Source organism: Larus michahellis, chromosome W, assembly GCF_964199755.1.
Source record: "Larus michahellis chromosome W, bLarMic1.1, whole genome shotgun sequence".
Classification (NCBI taxonomy): domain Eukaryota; kingdom Metazoa; phylum Chordata; class Aves; order Charadriiformes; family Laridae; genus Larus; species Larus michahellis.
In genome coordinates, this window is record NC_133929.1 from 18,403,612 (window position 1) to 18,416,004 (window position 12,393).

Consider the following 12,393-nt stretch of genomic DNA (forward strand, 5'->3'; position numbering starts at 1 on the left):
AAGCAAGCGGCAACAAGCAAAACAGCGCTGGGCGGCCGGGGAGTCTTTGCTCCGCCAACGGCGCACACCCACTTCCCGAAAGTAGTTGATTATATACTCTTCTGGTTCCCGTATATGTGTCAATCCTGGTATATTCCGTGTCTGAGCGACGTGTTGCTAGGGGGTCGGTCTTGTCCCGCCTCCTGATGGTCGTGAGGCTGAAGGCTCCTCATCTTTATCAGTGTCCTTGGGGAGACTCTTTTCAGCTTATCTCACAATTTAGCTCTTCCCTTTGAAGTGTTAAAACACACCAGATGCCTGTGATTTAGGCCTTGAGGTGTCAAAGTGCACCAGATAACACGCTGGATGCCTGCGATTTAAGTATGTGAAGAGTCGAAACAGTGTAAGTTTTCACCAGCCTTTAAGAAAGCCTGATTTGATTAACAAACATGATTCTATTTATTACATGTTGGAAGAACTATCCCTGTGTGGCTCTGCCCAGCACTTCTCCCACAGCCATCTGTGGGTGATGGAGCACCAGCGTAACGAGAGGCGGTGACTACAGCGGCGGGATGTGGTGCCCCGGGTGATTCACGCGGAAGAGGCGGGGCGTCCCGGAAGGCCTTCCGGGGCGGTGTGGGGAGTGGTGGCAGCGTGATGTTGGCGCGGGTAGGGTTTGGTGTGTTGCAGGTTAGGTTGGTGTCGAGGTTCAGAGGAAACCCTGGGGAGGTGGGATGGAAGAGGTTCGTGGGTGCTCAGCTGGGGGGAGCTGGGTAGGGATTGGGGCGCGTAGAGGAGGCCTGGAGGCAAATGGGTATGGGGGTACTGAGGAAGCTGGGTGGGAGTTTGTTTGGGGGAGTGGTGTTGGGGGACTGGGGGCAACCTGGTATGAGGAGTGGTGAGATAAACTGGGGAGGAAATGAGCGTAGGAGAAATGGATGTGAGGGGCTGTGGAGGCCTAGGGGGTGGGTTGTGGTGCGGGGGGAGGGGGTGGCATGGGGGTTAGTGAGGAGGCTGTGGGGAGTGAGGGTGAGAGAGTGCCCAGGGGGAGCAGGTCCTTGGGGGGAGCCAGAAGGCAGCAACAGCTGGGGTGGGCCAGGCTAGCAAAGGGGGTCTGGGACTGAGGTGGAGAGGGGTGGAAGGAAGGAGTCTGTCCAGGTTACAGGGGGCTGACAAGGGGCAGAAGAGACCCCCACCCTACACCTTCCTTTCCCTTACAGTGTCAGGGAGGCTTTATTCCTCCCCCATGCAGGGATGTGAGGAAAGGGAAGATGTGGAGAAAGCTCCAACACTGAGGTGAGCCCCCCCCTACACCTGCAGGGAAGGCCTTGACACTCTCACTGATACTGGGGCCCAGGTCTCATCCCTGTGGGGACAGTCCATGTCCCCTCACAGTGTGTGCTTGTTTTGGGGTGTCAGTGATGTTTCCTGCCCTGGTGTATCGGGGCTGTGAGCAGTAATCCCAGATGGGAGAGCAGGGCCTGGAGGAGGAGGGTTTTCACACGTAAGGGGCTGGGGCAGGGCTGCCTGATGGAGTGCACAGGTGTGTTTGTGCTCGTGCAGGGATGGTGCTGGGCTCAGGTGCCAGCAGCCAGTCTCCATCCTGTTCCTTTTCCTTTCTCTAGTGCTCCCAACAGCTGAAGTGTTCAGCTTGGCTGGCCCTAGCACTGCGCCGCTTGAACTCTGGCCTGCCCATGAATATCAGGGTGCTCTTTGTGCCACAGCAGGAGGCTTGGATGGTGGAGAGGATGGGCAAGTTCTGCCGAATCCTTAAGCCTGTAAGGAGCTGCTTTTCTTTCTTTCTGGATTCAGCAGGTTCCTAAAGCTGTAGCAAGGCGCATCCTTTGCACGAGGATTTGGGGGATGTTGTGCTTATTCCTCTAGATTGTGACCCTTTTGGCTGCTTGTAGATTAATTTCCTTTGGTGGGATGTTAAAAGCACTGAGAAACCTAAATTTCTTCTGTGTGGGAAGCACTTTTGCTCTGCCCACAGCATCTACAGTGTGTAGCATACTTGAGCTTTGTTTGCACAGCCCTCTCTAGCCTGGCTGAGCTCTCTGGAGGAGTGAAACCCCAGATTAGAGGGCTCAGCCATCTAATCCCACTCTTTTCCCAGAGTTTGAACTTCCTCATCCCTCTGCTAGATCGGATTCGTTAAGTGCAGAGTCTCAAAGAAATCGTTACTAACATCCTAGAGCAGTCAGCTGTCACTTTAGGTAAGGAACAGCTTCTGTGTCCTGCCCTTTTCCTTCCACTGTATCCAGGGTGAGCAAGGGACAGTGTGGGGAAGAGTGGAAATGTCCCAGATTCCATACTCAGCCCTGTCCACGGGCACCTGGGCTTGACTCCTTGTGGCACTGTGAGTGGGACAACCCCAGGAGGTCCTGTCTGCTCTCTGTGGGCTGCGGCTGCCCCTTCTTGCTGGGCTGAACACACCTGGGCAGGAATCCATTTTTCAGATTTCAGATGTTTTCCTGTCTTGAACCAGGAAAAATCTCACCTGTGTTTCTGTTAAAAAAGATTTCAGATCAGGTTAATGGACAGCTCTGTTACAATTTTAGTATTAAGCTTTTCATTTTATTCCCTTAAATCTTTTATTTTTTAAAATAACTACTGTATGAAATGTTTTGATCTGGAGACTCAAAGCTTCTTGTGTATTAAAATGTCAACATGAGGCATTTTGTAGGGAATGTTAGGGTCCTTTTTACAAAGCCCTTTGCATAAGGAGGTCCGTTTCAGCTGATCCCTCTTCCATGCTATGCTGTTGACACCAGGAAGGAAAGGGATGACCCTGCCCAGCTCTGCAAATTCTGTCAGGAGAGAGGGAGTTGCCATGGCTTTACTTTGCTGCTTTACTGAACAGAACATGTCTTCTCTCCTGGCAGATAACGTCACCCTGTAGATTGATGATGTGCTCTACCTGCGGGTTGTGGACCCCTACAAGGTACTGTCCCTGCTGCGCTGATACGTGGCACAAGTCAAACTGGCAGCCTCCTAGCATCTCTGGCTGTGCCCAGCATGGTCTGCATGTGCCGTGTCGCCCAGCTGGCTGCCTTGGCAGACCCTCAGGCACTGCTCACCTGGCTCTGATGGCTCGCTTCTTTCCATGATGCATGCTTCAGCATCTGCCTGGCTTGCTGCATTCTGTGAGGCGGGTGGGCTGAGCACCCTGTTCCCTCCCTAAGGAATGGGAGGAGGAGGAGAAGGTGGATCTCAGCTCTGGACACTGCAGGGTGGTGTGGCAGGGGTGTCTGTGGTAGGTTTCTCATCTTAGCGCTTAGCATTTGCCCATCCTGCCTCATTTGGGGTCCCTCTCAGCACTGACATCAACTCTGTTTTTTGCTTCTCTCCAGGCCAGCTATGGGGTGGAAGATCCTAAGTATGCAGTGACCCAGTTGGCCCAGACCACCATGAGATCTGAACTTGGCAAACTCTCCCTCAACAGAGTCTTCTGGGTGAGCTGGAGAGGTGGATCACAGCGCTGCCAGCATCTAGCAGCATTTTTTCAAAACCCCAGGGGGTCTGCATGGCCAAGGCTGATACACTTAACAGCAAAATGCCCTTTGCTTAGAGGGCTTCTGTTTCAGTTGACCTACTAGCGAATCCTTGATGATGGGTCTTGTTTTGGTTTTGGGGTTTTTTGTTTTTTTTTTTTTTTTTTTTTAACAGGAGCTACTTTTTCCCCCTGCCCTGGGTTAGTCAAAAAGGGTGATGGGTGGTGCGTGCCTAGACCTGACTGGTTTGGCTATGTTTCTCTTGAGTCGGTGACTCTTTGCTCAGGCCCAGCAATGAGTGTCCTGGCTGACCTGGTTTAGGGGGGCTGTAACCCTCATGCTGCATTTGTTGGGCAGAAGCAGGAGCTGTTGGCATTCCTGGATGATGTTTGTATCCAGATGTATGTCAGATGTTGTATCTCGGCAATTTCCATTTTGGGTCCCACCCTTCCTAGGAGAAGGTAACCCCTTCAAGAGATGTGGGAAGCATTTGACCCTGCCTTACACCTGTGGAGTTGGGGTTTTCTGGCCGACCTTGGCCCGTGAGAAGAGGTTTCCCTTCTGACCCGTCTCATACTAAGTGCTTCTTTTTTGCTCTCTGCAATTTCTTTTGTGCCTCCCAGGAACAGGAGTCCCTCAATGCCAACATTGTGGATGCCATCAACCAGGCCTCAGACTGCTGAGGCATCTGGTGCCTACGCTATGAGATCAAGGACATCCATGTGCCCCCGTGCGTGAAGGAATCCATGCAGATGCAGGTTTGGTTCTCTGGGCATGCAGTCTGGAACGAGAGAGAAATATCCCCTTCCACGCAGCATGGTTGTTCTCTGTCCAGAGCAGGCAGCACTGGGCCCTCCTGAGGTGAGAGAGGCCCGTTGACATGTTGGCAAAACATACAGCTATTGAATAAATATATTGAATAAATAATTCCCATCCTTATTTCAGCAGTGGTGGCTCCTGCCTGGTACATGCAAGTCTTGCCAGCTCCCTTTAAAATTCCTACTGGGCTCTGTAGGAGGAAAACCCCAGATCTGAAGGTTTCCCCTTGAGAAAAGTAGAGTGCCAGATTTCTGGGCTGGAAGGGGAGGAGGGGGAAGTGGATGGTTAGGTGTGGACCGGGCTGGGGAGGGCTATGCAGCATGAGAAGTAGAACCAGTCCTCACCAAGGATCACTCGGTGTTTTGTAGCTGTATTCTTATCCTCTGCTAAGCCATGCTTGCCCAAGGAGGAAGTAGGAGCATGTCCTTGCTGCACTTGCCCCACAGATGGGATTTCCTCAGTGTGGCTGTGGCAGGCTGGCATCTGACTTGTGCTTGCAGGTGGAGGCAGAGCGATGGAAGCGTGCAACAGTGCTGGAGTCAGAGGGGACGTGGGAATTGGCTATCAATGTGGCTGAGGGGCAGAAGCAGGCCCAGATCCTGGCGTCGGAAGCTGAGAAGGCTGAACAAATCAACAAAGCTGCTGGTAGTGCCTTGGACTAGAACATGTGGGGTCTGGGGGATCTGTAGCCCTCTGCACTGAGGGATGATGTTCCCGAGGAGCAGACTGCATCACTGTCTGTGGGACAGGCTTCCTCGGACACGCTGATTCTTCCTTGTTGGCACCCTTTGGCTGAGCTCCATCTCGTTCTGCTGCCCCGCAGCCTGGGGCAGCAGAAGGTGTGTTGTAGGAGTATCACTGTGCTGCTGTTGTGGAAGAGGAGGGCTTTGGGTGCACAAAGTTGTCTTGATTTGCTCCTTAAAATCACTTTGTTGTGGTTCTGATGTGTATTTTGCTGTGGCTCGTTGCAGGAGAAGCCAGTGCCGTGCTGGTCAAGGCCAGGGACAAGGCTGAGGCTATTCAGCTCCTGGCGGCTGCTCTGGCACAGCAGGTGAGTGATGTCTCCTTAGGGAAGCCACAACTTTGTCACTAGCATGGGGGAGATGAAACCAAGGCTGGGGTGGCACCTGGCTTTCTCTCAGACGTTCTCTGGCATCTTCAGCAGCAGTGAGTCTTGTTGTCTTGGGGGCTGCTACCAGCCTAGGGTGGACTGAGGGCAGGGGCACAGATGAGCTCTTGGTGGTACATGACTTGCCTCTTCCCTGCTGAGCCTTGGCCCTCTCTCACCAGCACAGCAATGTCATTGCCTCTCTCTGTGGCAGAGCAGTATGAGCACCTTCTCCAAGCTTGTCAAACACTCCAACGCTGTCCTGCTGCCTGCCAACGCTGGTGATGTCACCAACATGGTTGCACAGGTCAGTGTGGTCGGAGGGACCCCATCTCTTGCCTGAGGGAAGTGAATGCGGCGGCCCGGCGGGGCCTCGCCCTTCTGGAGGGGGTGGTTGTGCTGGGAAAGGGGAGATGAGGAATTTGGCTTGGTGGATGGGTCCAAAATAGAAGCTGTGGGCTGGGAAAGCTGCTTCACAGTGTCTGCTGGAAACAGGAGGGTCCCCGCTGCAGCAACCCCTGTCTCAGGGACGAGCCTGAGCTGGCTTGTGGCTGTAGGAGCCAGGACCCTTCTCTCTGTGCCAGAATAAGCTGGCAAAAATATGAGGCAAGCGGTGATGTTCTCAGTGTCTCTTTGGGGTGTAAGTTTGCCTCTTCCCTGTCCACCCCTGTGCCCCGAATGGGGCTGAACATGGAGCAGGGCTTCAGGTCAGCTCCTGAAACCACTGTCTCATGGCCCTGAGTGCCCTGTCCCACTCCTACTGCACGTCCAGTCTTAGAATAGAATACTTCAGTTGGAAAGGATCTACAACGATCATCCAGTCCAACTGCCTGAGCAATTCAGGGCTGACCAAAAGTTAAAGCATGTTATTAAGGGCGTTGTCCAAATGCCTCTTAAACACTAACAGGCTTGGGGCATCGACTGCCTCTCTAGGAAGCCTGTTCCAGTGTCTGACCACCCTCTTGGTAAAGAAATGCTTCCTAACGTCCAGTCTAAACCTCCCCTGGCACAGCTCTGAACTGTTCCCATGCATTCTGTCACTGGATACCAGGGAGAAGAGAGCAGCACCTCCCTCTCTACTTCCCCTCCTCAGGAAGCTGTAGAGAGCAATGAGGCCCTCAGCCTCCTTTTCTCAAAACTAGACAAACCCAAAGTCCTTAGCTGCTCCTCATAGGATATGCCTTCCAGCTTTGTTGCCCTCCTCCGGATGCATTCAAGGACCTTAACATCCTTCTTAAATTGTGGGGCCCATAACTGCACACAGTACTCAAGGTGCACCAATGCTGAATACAGCATGGTAATAATCTCTTTTGTCTGGCTGGTTATGCTGTATTTAATGCACCCCAGGATGCAGTTTGCCCTCTTGACTGCCAGGGCACACTGCTGACTCATGTTGAGCCTGCTGTCAACCAGCACCCCCAGATCCCTTTCTGCAGGGCTGCCCTCCAGCTACTCCTCTCCCAATCTATACGTGTTACTCTGTCCCAGGTGCAGAATCCAGCATTTGGTCTTGTTAAATTTCATGCCATTGACATTTGCCCAATGCTCCAATCTATCTAGAACACTCTGCAAGGCCTCTTGTCCCTCAAGAGAGTTAACAACACCTCTCAGTTTGGTATCATCAGCAAAATTACTAATGGTGCATTCAACTCTTGCATCCAGATAGTTGATGGCACCTCGCCTGTTCTCCAGGCACCTTTCAAAGATGATGGAGAGCAGCCCGGCAATGACTTCCACCAGCTCCCTCAGCACTCTTGGGTGCATTCCATCGGGACCCATGGACTTGTGGATGTCTAATTGATCCCTCACTCGATCCTCCTCAACCAAGGGGAAGTCTTCCTCTTTCCCCGTTACTTTCCCCAATGCCTGGGACTCCTGAGGGCTGGCCTGAGCAGTAAAGACCGGAGCAAAGAAGGCATTCAGTAACTCCGCCTTCTCCACGTCCTCCGTCACCATGGCTACTGTTTCATTCAACAGGGGGCCCACAACTTCTCTGGTCTTCCTTTTGGTTCCAATATACTTGTAGAAGCCCTTCCTGTTGAGCTTGATATCCCTAGCCAGGTTTAATTCCAAGGAGGCCTTGGCTTTCCTCGTTTCATCCCTGCATAATCTGGCAGCATTCTTGTAATCTTCCCAAGTGGTCAGTCCCTTCTTCCACATGCTGTAAACTTCCTTCTTCCACTTGAGCTTTTTCAGAAGCTCCCTGCTCAACCATGCAGGTCTCCTGCTTCCCTTGCCTGATTTCTTGCTCTTAGGGATGCACTGATCCTGAGCTTGGAGGAAGTGGTCTTTGAATACCAACCAGCTCTCTTGAGCCCCCCTGCTTTCCAGAGCCCTAGCCCACGGGATCTCTCCAAGCAGTTTCTTGAAGAGGTCAAAGTTAGCCCTCCTGAAATCCAAGGTTGTAATTTTACTTCTTGTTGTTTTGTGCATACTACCCATGATCCTGAACTCATGATCACTACAACCTAGGGTGCCCCCAACCTTAATGTCCTCCACCAGTCCCTCTGTGTTTGTCAGTACCAGGTCCAGGAGTGCTCCTCTCCTTGTTGGCTCCTGCACCACCTGTGTCAAAAAGTTATCATCAATGCACTGGAGGAGCCTCCTGGACTGTACATGCCTGGCTGTGGGGTCTTCCCAACAGATATCAGGGTGATTGAAGTCCCCCATGAGAACCAAGGCCTGTGATTGTGAGGCCACTTTCAGCTGTCTGTAGGAGGCCTCATCAGCTTCCCCATCCTGATCAGGTGGCCTGTAATAAACACCCACAACAGTGTCCCTCATATTTGCCTGCCCCTTAATCCTTACCCATAAGCTCTCAACCCTCTCTTCATCCACCCCCAGTGGGAACTCTATGCATTCCAGTTGCTCTCTCACATAGAGTGCAACTCCACCACCACGCCTCGCTGGCCTGTCTTTCCTGAAAAGGACACAGCCATCCATGACAGCATTCCAGTCATGTGAGCTGTCCCACCATGTCTCAGTAATTGCAATGAGATTGTGGCCCTGCAACCGTACACAGATCTCCAGCTCTTCCTGCTTATTCCCCATGCTGCGTGCATTGGTGTATAAGCATTTCAGAGAGGGAGTTGTGTGTGTAGTTTTGACCCTTGAGATGTGGTGTGCCTTCTGGCTTTCAGAAATACTGGCACACTCCCCCATAAGTGCTGAGGAACTATGCTCTGGCACCTCACCAGCAAGCCCAGTACCGTCCCCACCCCCCTTCAAATCTAGTTTAAAGCCCTCTCAATGAGCCCTGATAACTCTTGTCCTAGAACCCTTTTTCCCCTGCAAGACAAGGTATTCCCGCCTGTTACCAGCAGGCCAGGCATTTTGTAGATCAGGCCATGATCAAAGAACCCAAAGTCCTGCTGGTAGCACCAGGCTCAAAGCCAGGCATTGATCTGCTGGCTCCTCCTATTTACCCCCTCATCATTCCCCACAACTAGGGGGATGGACGAGAACACAACTTGTGCTCCTGATCCCTTGACCAGGCGTCCCAGGGTCTTGAAATCTCTTCATTGCCCTTGGACTTCTTTTTGCTACCTCGTCGCTGCCTATCTGAAAGATCAAAAGTGGGTAATAGTCTGAAGGCCGTACCAGGGAAGGAAGCTTCCTCTTCATATCCTTGACCCGGGCCCCAGGGAGGCAGCAGACCTCCCTATGTACCGGGTCCGGCCTGCATATTGGGCCTTCCGCTCCCTTCAGTAGGGAGTCACCTATGACAAGGACCCGTCTTTTCTTCTGTACCACAGAGGTTTTAATGTGGGGAGAGGTCTGACTAGACCTCGCTGACACCTCCAAGGTAGGAGAACTATCATGCTTGTCATCATCCAGGTTCCTTTGCGGAGCACTGTACCTATTACATAATGGCACCCAGGACGATGGGGTAGTTGCCGGGCAGTCCCGAGTGCGTCATCTGTTGCGCCGGGCAGGAACTTCCTCCCATTGCCCCCTGTCCTCCAGGTTACCACCTTCAGTTGAGGTGACAGAGGATAGGGAGTTCTCTGTTGCAGGGGTTCTGTCTGCCTGCTGGGTTTCTGTCGTGGGATGCAGGATTCTACTCCAAGCATCTATCTCCCTCTCGCATTCCCTGATGATCCTCAGCCTGCTTACCTCCTCCCTGAGCTCCATCACTAAGCGGAGGAGATCCTCTACCTGGGCACATCTCCCACAGGCATGCCCACAAAAAAACCCAAACTAACCCCAAACTGGCTTTTGCTGCCTTCCTCCCTCCTGCTCCCTTTCCTGGGAAGTGCTAAGGAGACCTTCGCAGCCTCACTGGGGGTGAAGCAGGAACCACAAAGCCAGGAAAGGGAGGGGCAGAGCACAAGGCAAGAGAAGAGGCAACAGAAACTGCCAGAAACTGACTGCCTGGAGGATAAGTCGCAGCTCCGTTGATCCTATCTGAACCCCAGGAGAAGGAAGGAAATCTAACCAGTGGAAGTGCAAACCCACAAGCTCCCTGGCACAGGCTAAGAGCAGAGCTTGAGAAGCGCCTGCAGGCAAAAAGTTTCCATCACACCTCTGAAGGATGGTGGCCCCAGCAGTTATGCTGCCACCAGAGAAGGGTTTCTCCACAGCCTGAGAGATCAGGTATACCACCATCAGGAGACAGAGAGAGACATGTGAGGCTCGGGACCACTTCTGCACTGTCCCTAGAAGAGGTGGCAATCCTGGAGAGAAGCCAGTTAGAAGGATGCTACAGGAGGAAACTGTGCCTGAAGGGAAAGACGACCAGTGTGGACGTAGCTCTGGCAGTCCCCTGAGATTCGGGTCAGGGAGGGAGGAGCTCACACTTGGTGGAAACAAGGAAGAGGGAAGGAGGAGGGAGCATCCTTGCCCCACTGCAAGGGCAAATGCTGCTCTCAGGAGGCCTCCTGCCATGCCAGATTTATGCAGCTGCAGAGCTTCAATCAGTGCTGGCCCCTGTGCTGATAATAGGGAGGAAGCCCAATCCCAGAGGGGAAGGATGGGGCAAGAGGCAGTGCCCGTATTAGGAGTGAGATCTGAGAATCGGCCCTTTCCCATCCAACTTATTCCACTTGTGGCAAGGTGCAGAAATGTTGCCAACATGAAAGAGGGTTTAGCGGAGGAAACCAGCAGCCTCAAAACCCTGCTCAACTGGTGGAACAGCCCATGGAAAGGAGACCCACGAAGCTGCTGGCTGGCCTCTGCAGCTCCGTAAGGGAGATGCCCAGCCTGCATCATGTTCCCGGCAAGACGCACACACGGCACATGTAGGCTTCTGCTCAGCACCTCAACGGCAATGAAAAGGCACAGAGGCTTCTGCCAGAAAACAAAGATGCAGTAGCAGAGCTGGGGGTGGGGAAAACTCTCCACTACTCAAGAGGATCCCTGCAGAGGCAGCAGGATGCTGCTGGGCTCCATCGCAACTACTCACCCCTGTGAGCCCAAGGTGGCACCCACTCACCCACGCAGGGAGTCTGGAGGGTGGGCCAGCCCCCACTCCCCTGCCCAAAGCAGCAAGGGGTGGGAAGTGCTGGAGTACGCAAGCCAGGCCCAGGACAACAGCTGTCCACAAGGGGAAAATTCCTCCGGACTGGCTCCTCTTCATAAAGAGCTGCATCTTTTCACCTCGGAGCAGCTGCCATGTGCCACCACTCCTGGGGCCAAGGCACAGCTGGCACCGTGCCTGCGAGCTTTGCCACTGTGGAATTTGTGGAGTCCAACAGTATTGACCTTGCAGTGGCATGGCAGCAGTCACCCTGGGGCAACAAAGAAAGCACCCACAGCTTCACCACAGCGAAAGCAAGCCCCTGGCCACCCAGGTGCAGGGATGCATTGTCTGGGTCCCTTCCAGTCCTCCCATCCCTTTCTGGGGTGCTGTGGCCCGAGGGACAGGGACCTCAGCCACTGGATGACCACACAGACTGTCTGCTCCATTCCAGACCTCACTGCCAACTGCAACTGATGGAAAATTTTCCACCGTTGGGGATTACAAAGACATGTGTGTGTGTGTAGCTAGTCACAGGATGGCCACAAGAAGGCAAATGGGTCCTGGCAGAGGGGCAGGAACCACTTCTGCTCTGCACTTGCATGACACCTGGGGTCTCCAGCCGTGACCGGGGCACCAATGCATTGCCATGTTTCAAGTTCAATAAGGACATTTGTTCAAGGGATGCATCCCCTAGGTTCAAGCAGGACTAGACCCTCACCATACTGATGTACTTTAAGAAGGTAGAATGTACTTTTGAAAAGGTAAAACATATTTTAGAAGGTAGAATCTCTCACTAAGAACAAAGAGCTGTAAAAAGGTCACAAGGCCCTGTGAAATCAGACACTTGGTATAAACAATAAATGCCTTGCTAATGAATATACCCTTGAAGAAGAACAGAAGGCTGATAACAAGGGAACATCCCTCCACAGGAGGTGCTGAAACCGTCTGAAAACCAGACAGCTGTTGGATAAGGCATAAAGTCAACAAAAATTTGCAGTAACTGGGGGAAAGGTAAAGGTGGCAGTGGGAGATCGCGACCACCAACTCAATTGGAGACTGAATTGGACTACCCCCCACCCCCCCAGTGCTGGAACATGCGCACATCAGTTAAAGGACCTTGTAACTTTAAATGAAAGCGAGAGACCGTACTAACCAATAGAAATTGTTAAGATAAGGTACTAACCAATAATTATAATTAAAGGTGTGTATTTCTGTGTTTTGAACTGTATAAATATTCCTAAGAGTTTGTAGGCCTGTGTGCTAGCTTTGTGGATTACCACCTAGCACCCATCTCTGCAGAAATGAAATAAACAAATAATACCTCTACTCTGTGTGTATATTGGAGTCTGCACACCGGGTAAACGACCCCACTTTGGAAGAACAATACTAAGCGATGCATACATTTTAGCATTAACATTCCTTTTTATCTGATGTCCCAAGAAGAGTGATGCCCTGGGTTTAGTGTCTTCATCAGAAGCCCTGGGGAGCCCTATTCTGATCTGTTTAACTTAACCCCAATGGAAAGGCAATCG

General features: G+C 52.4%; 1 protein-coding gene across 2 annotated transcripts; it reads left to right on the forward strand.

The window, feature by feature from the left end:
* The first annotated feature begins 593 nt into the window (after window positions 1-593).
* LOC141735573 (stomatin-like protein 2, mitochondrial) lies at window positions 594-12,180 on the forward strand. 2 transcript variants are annotated; one of them, XM_074568585.1, is made up of 10 exons: window positions 594-648; window positions 1,200-1,275; window positions 1,605-1,757; window positions 2,865-2,923; window positions 3,333-3,434; window positions 4,097-4,231; window positions 4,793-4,937; window positions 5,264-5,343; window positions 5,588-5,707; window positions 7,063-12,180. In XM_074568585.1, the coding sequence occupies exons 6-10, from the start codon at window positions 4,220-4,222 to the stop codon at window positions 7,195-7,197; spliced, it is 492 nt and encodes a 163-aa protein (XP_074424686.1). In that variant the 5' UTR covers window positions 594-648; window positions 1,200-1,275; window positions 1,605-1,757; window positions 2,865-2,923; window positions 3,333-3,434; window positions 4,097-4,219; the 3' UTR covers window positions 7,198-12,180. The 2 variants fall into 2 exon arrangements, with proteins under 2 accessions (XP_074424686.1, XP_074424685.1); XM_074568584.1 differs by lacking the exon at window positions 1,200-1,275 and having other exon boundaries at window positions 616-648; window positions 4,097-4,334.
* The last annotated feature ends 213 nt before the right edge of the window (window positions 12,181-12,393 follow it).

Excerpts from the sequence above, each read along its gene's own strand:
- LOC141735573 (XM_074568584.1), top strand. The coding sequence starts at position 4,248 with ATGCAGTCTGGAACGAGAGAGAAATATCCCCTTCCACGCAGCATGGTT. Across the intron at positions 4,938-5,263 it reads ACAAATCAACAAAGCTGCTG|GAGAAGCCAGTGCCGTGCTG; the intron begins GTAGTGCCTTGG and ends GGCTCGTTGCAG. Across the intron at positions 5,708-7,062 it reads TCACCAACATGGTTGCACAG|ATAGTTGATGGCACCTCGCC; the intron begins GTCAGTGTGGTC and ends TCTTGCATCCAG.